This window comes from Meriones unguiculatus, chromosome 11 (assembly GCF_030254825.1).
Source record: "Meriones unguiculatus strain TT.TT164.6M chromosome 11, Bangor_MerUng_6.1, whole genome shotgun sequence".
Taxonomy (NCBI): domain Eukaryota; kingdom Metazoa; phylum Chordata; class Mammalia; order Rodentia; family Muridae; genus Meriones; species Meriones unguiculatus.
Genome location: NC_083359.1, coordinates 46091674 through 46107847, shown reverse-complemented (window position 1 = coordinate 46107847; position 16174 = coordinate 46091674). Strand labels below are relative to the sequence as shown.

At 52.3% G+C, this 16174-nt stretch overlaps 2 protein-coding genes across 3 annotated transcripts in view; one reads left to right on the top strand and one right to left on the bottom strand.

The window, feature by feature from the left end:
* Litafd (LITAF domain containing) overlaps nt 1-3066 on the bottom strand; it is a 15631-nt gene extending 12565 nt beyond the window's left edge. Inside the window, exon 1 of one of the 2 annotated variants that reach the window (XM_060364158.1) lies at nt 2664-3066. The gene's annotated coding sequence lies outside the window, so the exon portion shown is untranslated. The remainder of the gene's footprint in view (nt 1-2663) is intronic. The other variant, XM_060364159.1, reaches the window with a different exon arrangement.
* On the top strand, nt 2232-16174 carry Carhsp1 (calcium regulated heat stable protein 1). Its single transcript, XM_021644991.2, has 4 exons — nt 2232-2376; nt 10257-10421; nt 11032-11154; nt 13500-16174. Exons 2-4 carry the CDS (start codon nt 10264-10266, stop codon nt 13660-13662), a joined length of 444 nt encoding a protein of 147 aa, XP_021500666.1. The 5' UTR covers nt 2232-2376; nt 10257-10263; the 3' UTR covers nt 13663-16174.

The following is a 16174-nucleotide window of genomic DNA, read 5'->3' as shown; positions in this document are numbered from 1 at the left end:
TCTTTTGTGTACCTAATGTCCAGCACAAAGCGACAAAGACTGGAATATCTCATGGCTGGGGAGAAATGCTCTGCACGCAACAGGACCTGAGCTCGAATCCTCTGCACTCGCATAACTAGCTGGACATGGCTGTACATACCTGCAACCCTGGAACTGGGGTTGAGATTAGTGATTCCTGAGAGCTTGCTGGTCAGCTAGCCTAGCTAAAATGGCAAGATATAACATTAGAGATCAATGGGGGAGGGCCTGGCCCATTGTGGGTAGTGCCATCTCTGGGTTAGCGGTCCTGGGTTCTATAAGATTAGTGAGAGATTCTGTTGCAAAACAATAATGTGGAGAGCAACAGAGACTGCCCAGCCTGGCACTGAACATCTGGAGGGTTCCTGGAGAGTCGATGGTCCAGACTGAAAGGTGGAGGACACTGGTTTCTGAGGTTGGTGAAGAATGGCAGAAGCAGCAACAGCAACAGCAAGCACACTGACCGCCGAGACAGGAAGACACGCTGGCAGAAAACCAAGAGGTTTTAACTGCTGCCTCCAGTTAGGGTTGCTCTTCTCACTTCAATTTTTCTAACCAAGAAAATGTGCTTGTCCCTTAGGTGACTGCAGATCCGGTAAAGATGACAGCCATGATTAATCATCATCCGGGGTTACGTGAAACTCTGCCTCAAAAACTAACTAACTAACTAACCAACCACTGCTGGGCCTGGCAGAGTTTGTGTGACTGAGTGACTGGGAATGGGATAGGGTTTAACTATTAGAAATATTAGAAATGCTTTTTTTTTCCCCTTTCCCCAAGGTGACTTTACCATTTGCTAATCCCACTTTGAGGAGGGACAGACCTCTTTAAGGAAGAAGCAAGTTGGCTTTGTTACATTATTTTTGTTTTGCTGGTTCAGCATGCCCTTGGGGGTAGGGTTAGAGGGCTTCAGCAGGGATAAAAATATCACTTAGACTCCAGGGACAGCACCTTATAGGGAACCCCTTTCCCACACCTAGGAAATATGAGTCTGCCCCTGGGGGAAAGTATGCTGAGGGCCTGCTTTCCATGTTGGAGAAAGGCATGTCTCTGTTCCTGTTTCCTTTTCTGTAAGCTGGAAGCAACACCATTTACTTCCACAGATACACTTAGTCAGGGTTTCTATTGCTGCCATGTAAACACCATGACCAAAAGGCAAGTTGGGGAGAAAGAGGTTTATTTGGCTTAAGCTTCCATATTTCTGCTCAGTACTGAAGGAAGTTAGGACAGGAACTCCAACAGGGCAGAGGCCATGGAGGAGTGCTGCTTACTGGCTTGCTCTCCATGGTTGCTCAGTTTGCTTTCTTACTGAACCCAGGACCACCAGCCCAGGGATGGCACTACCCACAGTGGGCCGGGTCCTCCCCCAGTCGTCACTAATTGAGAAAATAAATGCCTTACAGCTGGATCTCCTGGAGGCATTTCCTCAACCTAGGCTCCTTTCTCTCTGATGACTCCAGTTTGTGTCAAATTGACACACAAAACCAGTCAGTGCATAAAGTTTCAAGGGCTCAGTAGAAATAAAAATTGAGCCTGGTAGTGGTGGTGGTGGTGGTGGTACACGCCTTTAATCCCAGCCCTCCGCAGGCAGAGGCAGGCGGATCTCTGTGAGTTCGAGGCCAGCCTAGTCTACAAAGCAAGTCCCAGATAGCCAGGGGTACACAGAGAAAACCCTGCCTAGAAAAACCAAAGGGGGTGGGGGAAGTAATTGAAAAAAGCTGGAGTTAGGGTCCCACCCATCCCAAGTCCATTAAGGAGACTGTCTCAAAATCAGCCAATGGAGAATGAATTAATTAACCAAAACAACAGCTTTTCTTCTCCCTTGTTCTGATGTTTCATTTTCTGTCTCTGCCTTTCCCTTTATCTGGTAGTTCTTGCAAAAAAAAAACAACCAACCAACCAAACAACCAACCAACCAAAAAAAAACTAAAAACAACAACAACAAAAAACAGGCGTCCCGCTTATCTGGAGCCAAGGGCAGGTGGGGCTGGACTTGTGCCGGGGAGTGGCAGGCACCGAATGCCTAGACTTGACTGAGCCACTTTCCCGGGCACCCGGCCCACACCCGGCGTCCGCATCCCCGCAGGGAGGAACACCTCCTGCCCCTAGGCCGAGTCCCGTGTTCGCCTCTCGCGCTCGCGCCCCCGAAGCTTCAACACAAAGGTCGCGTGGCAGCAGCTGCGCCGCTCCCGCCTCCCTCCTTGCAGGACCAGGCCCAGCTCCGGGCCGCGCGCCGATTGGCCCGGAGCTCGAAGGGGCGTGGTCCCCCACTCCGCCCTGCCCTGCGGCCACGCCCCCCGTCCCTTTCTGTTCTTGCAGTCTGAGCGCAGCAGCTGGAGGAGTCGAACGTTCCGCCAGGTAAGCGGCTGTTCCGGGGACCCAAAGGAAGGTCGTCGGGGAGCGCGGGAGCCGCGGGAGCCACGGGAGCCGCTGGGATGGGGCCGAGGCCTGCTTTGCCCTTTTGCTTTCCCTCTGCGGGGCATTACGGCTCTCCAGCTCGACGCTGGGTCTCTCCCCCCAACCCGCGATATGCCCTAGTAGCTTGGGCTAGTTTGGGGAGCGCGGGTTGTCACTGACCCTAAAGGGACACAGGTGGGTGTGGCCGCAGCAGGAGGGATTCCTGTCTGACTTCGGTTAGTACTTACCGCTGGGCCACCTGTTTTGTGCGTGGCCGGCGCTTCCTCCCCTGTGTTTTCCGGCAGAGGTGTTGAGAACTCGCGGTTTGCGAGAGGAGGAGCTGTCCCCGACGGGCTGGGCCTCGCCAGCTGCATGCTGGGCGGTGGGACAGTAGCCAGGGCGGGAGAGGGGGAGCCGCCCTGGCCCCTCGCGGTTGGCCGCTCCTGGGGCGGAGGAGCGGCTGGGCGCAATCGCTTGGTGTTTGCGCTAGGATAGGGGCCCCCAGGGCGCGGAGGAAAACTTCACCCGCGCTAGCGGCCCTGTTTACAAGCCGGAAATGCACAGTTAGGTTTTGATTTTATTTGAAAAGCCAGACTGTGATCCCAAAGCTTTTCTGGTCTGTGCAGGGTGAGCTGTAGAGATTCCACCTCTCCTGCAGGGCCTGGATTCTGAGAGGTGGGGGTGCCTCTTTGCCTCTGCCGACTGGAATATATAAAAAAAACCTTTTCTACCAGAAAGGGGTGTGTGCGAGAATAAAGGGAGCTAGCTAGCCCAAGTGCCTGGAGAAATAGGGGCTACTTTTTGTTTGTTTTTCTCCTGGCCATACTGCTGCTTTTCTGCCTATTGCCCAGTCTTGATGCTTTTAGTTTGTTCTCCAAGCTGAAGCCAAAAGGAGTTTGTGAAAAATAATTGGCTCATTAAGCCAATAGTGGTGGGCTACACTGCAGTCCCAGCACTGGGGAGGTAGAAGATTCAGGATTCGTCCTCGGCTCCGTAACAAGCTCAAGGCCAGCTGCTGTAAATGCGATCTACTCCCAGCACTGGGGAGGCTAAGGCAGAACTCTCCACAACCCTCCCTCAAAACCCCAAACCAGTTAAACAAAAACAATGAGCTTAAAATCGAGCCACAAATCTGTGTCTTAAATTGTCCCATGTCCCTATTTTTTGTCCTGTTGGGCTCAAACTTTTTCGCAGGGCCTTCTTCCCTGGTGCCTTCTTGACTTTATGACGTACCTATGTCCCTAAGTGATCGATCTGGGTCAGGGGTCTCCTCAGAGCATGTCACCTCCTCCTGGGTGACAACATGGTTACCACCATGAGCCCTTACATCCTACACTCTCGAGAACAAACTTTGTAAGCTGAGTTAGGCTCAGCCTAGGGTTGGGGGAAACTGGCTTTCTTTGTCCCACTGAGTGCTAGGGCAAGAATTTGGTTTGTGCCCACTATCTGGCAGCTGGGGTGGGAAGGGCTCTTCCCATGGCCCTAGTGTAAACAGGCACACCATGGGGGGCCACTATTGTTCAGCCCACCTCCTGCTCTGCAGTGTGGCTGGCACTGCCTGTACTGCTTTGAGCTATTGGAAGCTGATGGCCCCGTCCAAACCGAGGCAGGGAGTTAGTGGGCCTAGGAGAGAATGGAAGAGAATCAGACTGGGAGGTGAGGAAAACAGGGGGAGGGCGGAACAGTGGAGGATTTCGGGGCTAGGTTTGGTGGAGATCAGGGGTCTACTTGGCCTTGGAGGGACACTCAAGCAGAGACCTAGAGTGGCCTCTGTTCCTTGAATGGGTACTCCTGGGCTAGTTCTAGGGGCAACATTATTGGAAGGGACTGCTTTGGGTTTCTGGACTCTAATTTGAAGCTTCCAGCTTCCCAGCACCCGAGGGTAGGGTTCCCCAGCTGGGCTGCTGGAGGGAATGGGGTAGTCTCCTCGTCCTGGGCTGTTTCCTCGCCTCTGTTCCAAATGGCCCCGCCCCTGGCACCCCTCCCCTTCCCTCTAACAGAATCCACTCTTCCCAGAACAATGGAGCAGCATGTGGCTGGCTAGCCCTGCTGCTTTGAGCCTCAGGCACCATCTCTCCTCCAGAGCCTTCCAGGAGCCCTGAGTCCAGTTCAGCTTTCCCCTGCTCTCGGCTATGGGCTCGTTTCTGTTAGTCTGGGGCCTGGCGGGTGTGTGTGTGAAGATGTAGGTGATGGTAAAAAAAATGAACCTTGCTATCTCATGGAGCCCTGGTCCTCTGTGGTTTTTGTGTGCTGGGTGAGTGTGTCTGTCCATGTGTGTCCTCTCCCCCAGATGGCCTGCCTCTTGAGAGCTGGGTAGTGTAGCGGCAGCTGTCTCTCTGGGACCCCTTCAAAAGGCAGACTTGGGGACTGGGGGAACAGCTCAGTGCCAGAGCCAGAGATTCTGGCTTCCCAGCACCATAAAAAGCAACTGCCGATCCCCAGCTAACTGACCAAGCAAAGCCGGGCTAACCCCCCCCCTCCCCCCGCATCTGTGGAGTTGGGAGTTTGCTGTTGGACATTGGCCAGAGATTCCTGGGGGCACTAAAGTGTGACAAGCCCCAGCTGCTGAATCTATTGTCACTTTCCTCATGTGACAGAGAAGTGGTGAGGCTAGCGGGAAGGGGATTCGAATGTCTGGTGCCTATGAAGCACCTATGGCATCAGAAAAAGCACTGAGTGTGACCTGAGACTGTAACCCACCTTCCTGCCAGCAGTGGCCAGGCTCCAGGATGGGAAATGTCACAGCACAGTGCCTAGCAGTAGCCTTCCCCAGCCACAAACCTTTGCAAGATTCTGGACACCCCAGTGTGCAGAACAGGCTTCAAGAGGTTCTGGCCAAGAATGAAGCCTCCAGCTTACCCAAGCTCTTGTTCCTTGACTCTCCATTTTCCTGCCTTTGAGGAGCCATAAACCACACTCCCTTTCACTGAAATGTAAATGTCTTCCAGCAGTCCAGGTTCCTCTGGGAAGCACATGATTCCCTACTTCAAAAGATTCTTCCCAACTAGCTGTGACAGCTCACAACATACCTGTCCTCCTAGTACCTGAGAGGCTGAGGCTGGAGGATTACCATGAGTTTGAGGCCAACTTGGGCTATGCAGTGTAAGACTATCTCAAAATATGAAAAGGGAGTAGGGGTGTACATTTTTAGAAACTGGGAGCTTTAAGGCCAAGCTCAGAGAAGGTGCTGGGCCTGACAGCTTGGTACATGGACAGGGGCACGAGATTTTGAGATGGGCTATAGAGGACTGAGGAGGCCAGACTAGTGCCTAGCTGAGCTCCCAGAATCTTCCAGGACTTTCTATAAGGCCTATGGAAAATTCCCAGGCTATTTTCAGCTAGAGGCCCCATTTGAAACATTTCTCAGGATAAGAAGCTGACCTGCCCTCCCTGGTGGACAGTGAGGGTGGGTGTGGCATCCTGCCCTTGGGCCCTGGGCCTCTCCCTGGGCTGGGGTGTCTGGCAGAGGGGGGTGCATGTCTTATTGTGCTGTGTGTTGTCCCATGCATCTGTCTTCCCCCTCCCTCCCAGTGAGCAGTAGAAGGCCTGGGTTTCTTGCTGGTACATGAGGGTAGTTCTGGGCAGGACGTACACAGCTGTGGTTCAGTTGGTAGAGTACTTGCCTAGGATTCAGGGCGCTTTGGGTGGCATCCAGGTGGGGTATGTGAGACTGTCTCAAAATGAAAGAAAAAAACACCCTCACATAATTTTGCAGATGTGTTTTCATGTAATCATGTACATAAACATGCCCCACATACACATGCATGTACACATTACATAGTCACACACAGATAAACACATGTGTATACCTAGTCTTGGTAGTCATGACAACAGTTTGGCCATTTCATTTTGTCAAAATTTGTCTCAGGTAGAGGCTCATTAGGGTGTAGCCCAGAGCCTTTCCAGGCAAGAGTCTCAGCCCCATCTTGATCTCCCGGTAGAGCATCATGAAGGACGGGCCATGCCTTTTCCACGGCCGTGTCTGGTTCTGCTGACAGAGCAGATAGAGGGTGGCAGTGAGAGCCGGGGCTGCTGCAGCTACAGACTGCTGCTCAGCCTGTGCCCTGGTGTGTGCAGGGCTGGAGAAGCTTCCTGGATACCCTCCCCCACCGCAGCTGGACTTTGTCCCCTTCCTGGGTCAGCTGGGGTGGGCTGACTCTGGGTAGAGCTGGCTGTGACTAGCCCAGGCAGCCTCCCCAGTGGTTGGTTTGGATAGTGGAGCAGCCTTAGGGTCTCCCGGCTCTCAGCCCTGCCTCATCACTTCATTTTTTGTGTTTCACTTTCTTCCACTGTTGAGCTAGTGTGAGTGTGGCACTCAGCATACACCCAGGATCCCCAAGACCCTTGCCTGTACCCAGCCCTGGGCTGCCCCTGGGATGATGAGGGACTCTGGTGTTGCCCTCAGTCTGATGCCCACTGAAGGCCAGGAGCTGCTGAGGGCTTTTCCAAGAAAGAGGCTGGATTTGAGCTACGAGGGGGACTTGAGTGGAGAGTGAAACTCCACTGGAGTTTTCCATCAGCCAGGAGTGGCAGGCACAGTAAAGGTGTCTGAGCAGACAGGCAGAGGTGCAAAGAAGGGAAGGGACGGTGATGACAGCCATGGGGTGATGCAACTTGGTTTCTGGTCTGGCTCTGCCCCCTGAATCTTACTTCCTGCTCCTACCCTACTCCCACAGACTCTTCACAGGCCTGGAACCATAGCAGGCTCTCCCCAGCCTCACTCTCAGGACTTCTCACACCCTGATGTCTGTCCCCAGAATAACCCACCCCCGCCCCATCTCAGATCTCACTGTCTCCAGCCCAGACTGGTCCAGAGGATCCTCTTGCCTCAGCCTCCAAAGTGCTCCTGTAACACAGGCACCAGTACCCCTGGCTTCTCCCTCTCATTTTCAAATGTCTGACTCTTATATTCCAGGTCCTTGTGGCACTGTCCACTCCATTACTTTTCATCCCTTTTGTTAGTTGGTCTTTTGTGACCCCACCGGCTCATTGACACTGTGATTTACCATGTTCTCCTGTATCATGACTAGGGATTGGTATTGGGCATGTTTGTTGAGTGACTTTGTGATTGCAGTTTACAGCAATTGTCATAACCAGTACTTGTTGCTTACTTGCTCTGGGCCAGAGTTGTAACCTCAGTGCTTGTATGTATTACTTTCTTTAATGTCATGATTTGTGTGAAATTAAAACAATTCCCATTTCTCAGATACAGAAACTGAGACCCTGAGAGGCTGAATTGTTTATGATCTCTCAGCTGGCAGGTGGGAAGATCTGAAACCAAGTGTCCCTGACTGGAGTTGGGGGAGGGGAGGCCAGAGGCAGGGAGTCTGGTTAGAAGGGGGAAGTTCTCCTCATGCTGATGTCATCTGGTCCCCATGGTCTCACCCCGTTGTCCTGGGAGGCCTGGGTGGGGCCCACGCTCCGTCTCTGGGCCAGACTTCTTCCCAGAACTCCAGGCATTGGAACATTCTAGGACTCTATGACCTGTGCTGGACACCTGACCGCCAGGCCAACAGCCCGGACCTCTTCAAGGTGGGGGCGTCTCTAGACTTGTGGTCCTCCCTGGCTGGGGCCACAGCTAAGAAGAGGTCAGTAGTAGCCATGTCACTTCTGGAAGGCTGACCAGTGACATCTCTCCAGCCAGGCAGGACTGAGTCCCCAGAGAGGATCAGGGCATATGGAGGACAAGTCTGAATATTTGGGGAGAGAGGCACCCTTGCACAGTTCCTTCCCAAACCCGAGGATCCCAAGGTGTGGAGGGTTGGGGCTGAAGCAAATAGGCCTTGCTGGGTAGTACAAGTGAAAACTCAGCTCTGGGGCCATGGAGTTATTATAAATGGGAAAAATCTGGTCATGAGCTGGGGCCTGGTGTACCTAGAGCTGAGGGGGCTGGGGATGTGACTCAGTTGGTAGCGTGCTCGCCTAGTGTGCACAGAGCCCTGGGTTTGGTCCACAGCACCGTGTAATTGGACATAGTTCTACACAGCTGTAATCCTAGCACTGGGGACCTGAGGCCTGTGTGGGCAATGGAGACCCTGAAATACAAAATGAAACAAGACGGTAGCTGGGTTCTTTTGAAGACTGGTCACATATATTGTTTTTTTTTTTTTTTTTTTGAGACAGGGTTTTTCTGTGTAGCCCCGGCTATCCTGAAACTCACTCTGTAGACCAGGCTGGCCTCAAACTCATAGAGATCCACCTGTCTCTGCCTCCCGAGTGCTGGGATTAAAGGTGTGCGTCACTACTGCCACTGCCACTACCACCATTGGCACCAGCACCCAGCAGCTGCTTGGCTGATAGCTCCTTTTTATTTGACAGGCCAGTCACAGGGACACACAAACCTGCTCAGACTCCTTGTCCCTTTTGGGTTTTGTTTGTTTGTTTTTTTTTGGCTCTGCTGTCTCCATCTCCATCCCTGGGCAGATGTCAAGGGACACACCTGAGTGACTCTGAGCCCAGAGATGGGAAAGGACTGGCTGGTCCTGCCCTGTTCTAGAGTCACGTGTGTACAATGGCTCTGTTTCCCAGTGTAATCCAAGCTACCTTGGTCATAGCAGTCCTTTTTCCTCAACCCCATCCCACCCGAGTGCTGGGATGGAGAGCGGCTGTCTTTCAACTTTTGCCTGAATCTATGTCTGAGGGTCACTGAGAGAATGGTTCTCATAGCAGTGAGGGGCCAGGTTTGACTTTGCTGGAGTGCTCCTCCCCTGTGGCTCCTCAGTGGTCACCCACCTGGCAGTGAGCTCACTGGCAGCCCCTCAGGGAGCCACTCTGGGCTGTGAACTGCTGAGCTGTGCTCTGCAGTCTCTGGAGGGAGAGTGCTTGCAGGATGGGGGACACTGGGAAAGGAATATTGACCTGTGCTCTGGGCATTGAAGCCCTGGCTGAGGGCAGTACCTCCTCAAGGTATTAACCGAGTGTCCTAAGCATGCCAAGCGCTGTGTTGGGACATAGAGGGGTTACCATTGGGAGTTACCTGGCATAAAACCCCCTCTGGTGTGTGTGTGTATGTATGAGTGTATAAGCATGAGCACTTGAGGTCAGAGAATAACCTAAGCTGCTGTTCTCCCAGGTTTGGTTTGCTTTGTTTTTGACAAGGTCTCTCACTGGGACCCGGGGCTCCTTAATTAGGCTAGGTTGGTTGGCTGAGTAGCCCTAGAGAACCTACCTGTCTCTACCTTCCCAGTTCTGGGATTATAAATGCATGCCACCGTCCTAGCCTTTAAAAAAAAGATATATCAGCTGGGCCATGAGGGTGCACACCTTTAATTCCAGCAGAGGCAGGTGAATCTCTGAGCTTGAGGACAGCCTGGTCTACAGAGTGAGTCCAGGACAGCCAGGGCTACACAGAGAAACCCTGTCTCCAAAAACAAAACAAAAAGTTTTCTTTTTATTGTTGCTTAACTATGTGCATACGTGGTGTGTGTGGGTTTGTACATGTGAGTGTGTGCAGACTCCAAGAGGGGATCAGACCCCTGGAGCTGTGAACTCCTTCAACAGCTGTAAGCAGTCTTAGCAGCTGAGCCATCTCTCCAGCTCACACCAGGCTATTCTATTATAAATGGATTGTGGGGCTCAAACCCAGGTCTCCTGCTTGTGTGACAAGTCTTTTACTGCCTGAGCTATCATCACCCCAACACATGACCTGGCATTTTCTTGCACAGTGGAGATGGAGGGAGGCCTGAAGTTGTCAAGGGAACCCAGTGCTGACACCTGAGCAGACACCTGAGCCAAGGTGTGGCTACAGACAAGGTGACCTGGAGTGAGCCTCTAGGAGTGCCAGGCTATGGCCTGTCTAGTCCTTTGAGGCAGGACCCTAAGAGGCCTCCTTCTCTCTGTAGGTCAGCCATGTCATCTGAGCCTCCCCCACCGCCGCAGCCCCCCACACATCAGACTTCTGTTGGGCTCCTGGATACCCCTCGGGCCCGAGATCGCTCTCCATCCCCACTGCGGGGCAATGTAGTCCCTAGCCCTCTGCCCACCCGACGGACAAGGACCTTCTCAGCGTAAGTCTCAGGCTGGCTAAACACACTTCCCCAAATGGGGCTACTACTACCAGAGTGAGCAGGATCTACTCCCTGGCACCTGGAGAGGTCTGGGGCTTGGTGAGAAGTACTAGTGAGAAAACGGGGGGCAGGGGGTGCCATCCTTGCCACCCATGGGAACCTGTCCCCAGCTGGAGTGGTAAGATTTTGGGCTTTATCCACAGAGGCCTCTTCCCCATGAAGCCTTGACTTTGTCAGTTGTATGTGGTGGGGGTTGGGGGAAAGACACTGTCAGGGTGGCCACTGGCAGGTGTAAATTTTTGGCTCTTGAGAGTGGGAGCTAGAGCCATTGCAGTTTCTGAAGGGATGCTCCCAGGCTCCCTCAGTTCCCTGTTTCCCGATGAACAAACAGGCCTGAGAAAAATGTGCCATGGTTAGTTACCCAGTCGTTTCTATAGCTCTGTGTGAATGGCTCCCTGGGTTGCACACAAAGCCTGTGTGTGTGACTGGACATGGTGGCCCCAGTCAGGCTTCCCTGGGGCACAGCTGGGAGTAGCTGTGGGGTGGGGGTGGGGGTGGGGTGGCTGTTGTAGAGGACTGATGAATGTCCCCTTGCATTTCCTTCTGTCAGGACGGTGCGAGCATCACAGGGCCCTGTCTACAAAGGAGTCTGTAAATGTTTCTGCCGGTCCAAGGGCCACGGCTTCATCACCCCGGCTGATGGTGGCCCTGACATCTTCTTGCATATATCTGAGTGAGTTCACTGCAGCATATCTGGAGGGCTGTGTGGGGGTAGGAGGCTGGTCCCATTATGGCCCCATGCAGTATGAGACAGTATAATGGAGTGATGCTGGGAAGGACAGTGTATGTCAGATGTGTGAGGCTGGCCAGCAGTCCATATGTGACAGTGACAGTGACAGTGTCTTTGAATTGTGTGAGGTTTTGGGTGCCCCATCCTGGGTGCAGGATAGTTCATGGTGAGTCTGTGTGTACAGTGTCTGGCATGGGAGGACAGTGTCCCTGGGATGGGAGAGTTTGTTTAGCCTCCTTAGGGGAGTGGCCTGTGAGTCTGGGGACTGTCTGTTTCTTCTGCTCCAGGAAGGAAACTCGGGGCTGGGCCCTTTCTCCTGCCATTTGCTCACTGCGGCTCTTCCTTCCTGTCTGAAAGCCTGTAGGAGTCCAGGATGTGGCCCACAAGGCCCCCAGCAGCCCCTTCCCGGCTTGGCCCCCCAGCAGCTTTTGGGGTTCCTAGGAACCCCAACTAGAACCCCTATCCAGACCTCCTCCTTTGTCCCAAGCACTCAGCCCACCCTGGCTTTTGTCTGAAGCTTGGGACACGTGCTAGGCAAGCATCCTACCAGCAGCTGAATAGCCACACATCCGGTTTCACTTAGCAGTGGCAGGCGGTGCCGTTTTCCCAGAAGTCCCAACCAAGTTCGAAACCAGTTTGAGAAAACAGGTTGTGCTGCACCCCCTCTGTGGTGATGGAAATTATCGCCAGCTCTCCTTCAGCACCCAGCACACTTATGTACCAGGTCTGGTTAGAAGGTCCTGTAAGATGGGTATGGTGGTGTATGCCTGTGATCCCGGCACACAGAAGGTAGAGGTAGGAGGGTTGGTGAACGTTTGAGGCCAGCCTGACCCACACACTGAATTTCAGGCCAGCAAGGGCTACACAGTAACTCTCTCATCTCAAAGAATAAAATAAAATAGAATTCCCCTATGTAGCACAGATTTGAGAAAAAGTTGTTGGATGCATTTTACACATGTATGAATGCATACACGGGTGTACAAATGTCCAGTCTGCCTCTTTCCAGGAAGGATTTCCAGTGATTGAGAAGCACACATAGTACAGTATGAAAAGTAATTAGGGAGAAGCATGGGGTGGGGCAAAAGTGTGAGTGATGGAAATACTGTGAGATGTCTGTGGCCAACTGCTGAAACTAGGCTATTAGAAGCTGTGGTAGCCACATCAGAGAGGGAGAACACGACTGCTCTGAGATCCTCTCATCAGAACCAGTCAGGTGCAGGGGATGCCGGCTAGCTCTGGTGCTCAAGATCATCAGGGCCTTGCTGTGAGACCATGAATCCATCCCCATTTCACCTTGCTGCCTCCCCTTTGTACTTTTTATCTTGAGACAGTCAACTTTGGTCCTCCTGTCTCCACTTACCAAGTAGCTGGGATTATAAGTCTGTATCACCAGACTCGGCTTATTAGGCACTTTTTTTTTTTTGAAGGTTCATTGGGTGGAAAAGTCAAGGGCAAAAAACATGGTTTGTTTCTGAGAGTCCTGGTACCATGGGCAGTGTGTAGAGGCAGCCAAGAAAAGCTGCTCTCTAAGTTTGAGCCTCTGGCTTTTCTACTCTCAGGTTCAGTTCTGATATGTGAACATCCAAGGTGGCTAGCATGCCTTTCAGACCCAGAGAGGAGTCACTGGGCCAGGACACAGATGGTAGAAGGTCTAGGAGGCACTGTTTCTGGAAGGACTGAGTAACCAGGAAGACAGTGTCCATCCTGGTGTCCCAGTGTGGGGTCTGTGGGGCTTATTTTCTATGGGCACTGGCTGCTTTGTGTGTGTACATGTGTGTGCTTGTGTGCAGAGGCCAGACAGAGAGGTCAATGTTGGGTGTCTTCCTCTATCATTTTCCACCTTATTTTCTTAAAAATTTATGAGTATTTGCCTGTATGTATGTAAGTGTACCAGACGCATACTTTTGGTGCCTTTGGAGGACAGAGAGGGTGGATTCTCTGGAACAGGAATTATAGAGGGTTTGTGAGCCACCATGTGGATGCTGGGACCTAAATCTAGGTCTTCTGCAAGAGCAAACAGCAAGGGTTTTTAACCATGGCATCTCTCCAGTTCCATCTCGACCTTATTTTTAAATATGGACTAAATTGGTCCGCTAGGTAACTAACTGGGCAGCCAGCACCAGGGATCCCCGACTGACTGCCTCTCCAGCCCTGGGCAAGTACACTCCACCATACCTGGCTATTTTACATGCTGGGGATCCAAACTCAGGTACTCATGCTTGCAAGGTAGGTATTCTCTGGGCTGAGCCATCTCCTCAGCCCTGACAACTGTTCTTTCTCTCCTGCAGTGTGGAAGGGGAGTATGTTCCAGTGGAAGGCGACGAGGTCACCTATAAGATGTGCTCTATCCCACCCAAGAACGAGAAACTGCAGGCTGTAGAGGTGGTCATCACCCACCTGGCACCAGGCACAAAGCACGAGACCTGGTCCGGGCACGTCATCAGCTCCTAGGGATCTGCAAGAACCCCTTCTCCTGGGCTTGAGGGAGACTTTGGGGGGAGGAGGAGCAGGGCCACCCTGGATATAACATTCTACCACACAAGATGGGCCGTTTCCTGAAGGGAAGGAGTTGCAGGCAGGCAGGGGGTGCTCTCAGCCACCAGCACAGCCAGCCTCCAGCCATTGCAACAAGCTCTCACTGTCTGAAAAGCATTAAAAGCATTTGAAAAGGAGAGGCACCTGCGGAGGCTGAGTGGAGATGGTCCAGCCCCAGCCCAAGGCGGGTAGGCCAAACATGCTGTTTTCCCAAAGCCCCCTCCAGATCAAGCAAGCCCATGAGACAAAAATTCCCATATCTATTTGGCCCCCTGAGGGATGTCACCAGCCCTATGAGATTTTCCGTGACCCTATGCTCTGTCTAACTTGGGACCATGTCAGCTCTAACTTCTGAGTCTCAGCCTGGCTGGTTTGAGGGAGCTGGCTTAGGTCGGGGGAGCTTTCCAGGGGACTTGCCTCTTGGTGCCTTTGCAGCAGGTGTGTCTCCCAGAAGGGAGAGACTCCAACCCCTGGGGGCTCCTGCCCTCCTAGCACAGCAGCCTGGGGTTCGGCGCTGACCCCACTCCTAAGAACTCTGGTTTTTTCCACTTGCTTTTAGGGCTAAGGTGGCCTCCCTGTGGCATTAAGCCTATCATTAAGCTAGTGCTGAAGGTGGCTTTAGGGGTGAGGAAGAGGCCTCTGCAGGAAGGGCCCTAGAGGGGAGGGTGGTGTTTTATTTAAAAACAGAGTCCAGGCTGGTGGTACATGCCTGTAATTTCTGCACTTGGGAAGCTGAAATAAGTGTTCTCAACCAGCCTAGGCTACGATCATATCTCAGAACAAGGGTTGGGGATGTAGCTCAGGGGTAGTGAGTGTACTTGCCAGAGCCTCTGCAGGGGTCTGGGTTCCACTGCTGGCAAAAATCCTAGACCATTGATACTGACCCACAGAAGACAGGCAGCTTGTTTTCTGATGGCCTTGTAAGGTTAGCAGTTGAAGGAGAAAGATACCTTTCACTGGGAAGCAAGGCTGCTTTAAGACAGGTCTAACAAATGCCTAAGGATCTCGTTTTTTCTTCCCCGGTGCTTGGGGAGCCCAGGGCCTTGGAAATGCCAACAACATCAAGCTACATGGAAGCCCCCCCCCTTTTTTTGAGACAGGATCTTGCTGTATTGCTGTGTAGCCCAGGCTATTTCCAAGCTTTTAACACCTTATATATCTTGGCTTCCTGTTTGCTAGGGTTACAGGTATGCCTTCATACCCTGCTGATTTGTTTTTTTTTAAACAGCTCAAACTCTCCCTGAGTCCTCTGCTTGCCCCTGCCTGCAATGCTGTAGATTTCTGTTTCCCATGAACTGATCCTTAGACTCTTTTGGTGGTTGGCTTTGGTTTTTGTTGTGATCTAAAAATATAAGTAGTTGGGCTTTGAAACGTAGTTGAGAACTCACAGGTTGGAACAGGGGTACCATGCAGTGCTGACCATGGGGCCATAGTGGTCCAGACCAGAGGCTCATTTGATATGGGCAACACTGTGGACCTCTGCATATCTTAACACTGGATGTGTGTGTCCATCCTAAAGGTAAAAGGGGGCAAAGTCTGGAACTTTGGCTGATGACCATTGTGGCTTTCAGACATAGAGGGGTCAGTGATAGCTTAGCTGGTAAAGTGTTTCGTGGTGCACACTTCAGTAGTTCCAGAACTGGGGAGGCTGGCCAGGGGGATGCCTGGGGTTTGCAGACAAGCCAGCCTGGCCCATTTGCTCAGTTTGAGGTCAGTGAGAAGCCCTATTTTTGTTGTTTTTAAAGGAAGCTAGCTAGTTGTTTTTAAAGGAATGAAAATTGCTTGTCCCCACGTGCATGTGCACAAAAACTATGTGAATAAACTTGTGAGGGTCTTGTGCAGCTGGCTCACACATCCACCACCCAGTTTGATCATGTTGAGCTACTGGTGGTTTTTTCCTACTAGGTCAAAGGTGGCCTTTCCCCAACTCCAGGCTTGGCTTACCACGTAGAGGCTCTCTTGGGGCCTTCTTTGCTGGCCAAGGAACTTCCAGAGCCACTTTGCCAGGACCTAGGCAGGCTGAGAGTGACAGCTTTCCTCCATTGTCCCGAGTGATCAGTATAGCTTTGCCTTCACGCTGGGATGGTTAGCTTTGGTGGCACACGTTGATCTGCTAGTGGACCCCGCCCTCACTGAGCTGGCAGCTCAGTTCTGCCGGCAGGCTGGCCTCCGGATTCTTTCGCCCTGCAGAATCCTTTGTAAAGGGCTTTTCCTGTATGGTCACATCACTTCAGCCTGTACACTATTCTGAACTGTAGGGTATTGGTGTTAGAAAAGACCTGCTCTGTTCAGACGGAGCATTGATTTATAGATCAGGAGGGACTCCGTGCTGGTGACTGAACAGGAGGGAGAATACAGACTCCCAAATCTGAACGTTTGACCCCATCAGCCAACTCTTGCTCAATAAAGTTTGTTTTGTGCAACAAGA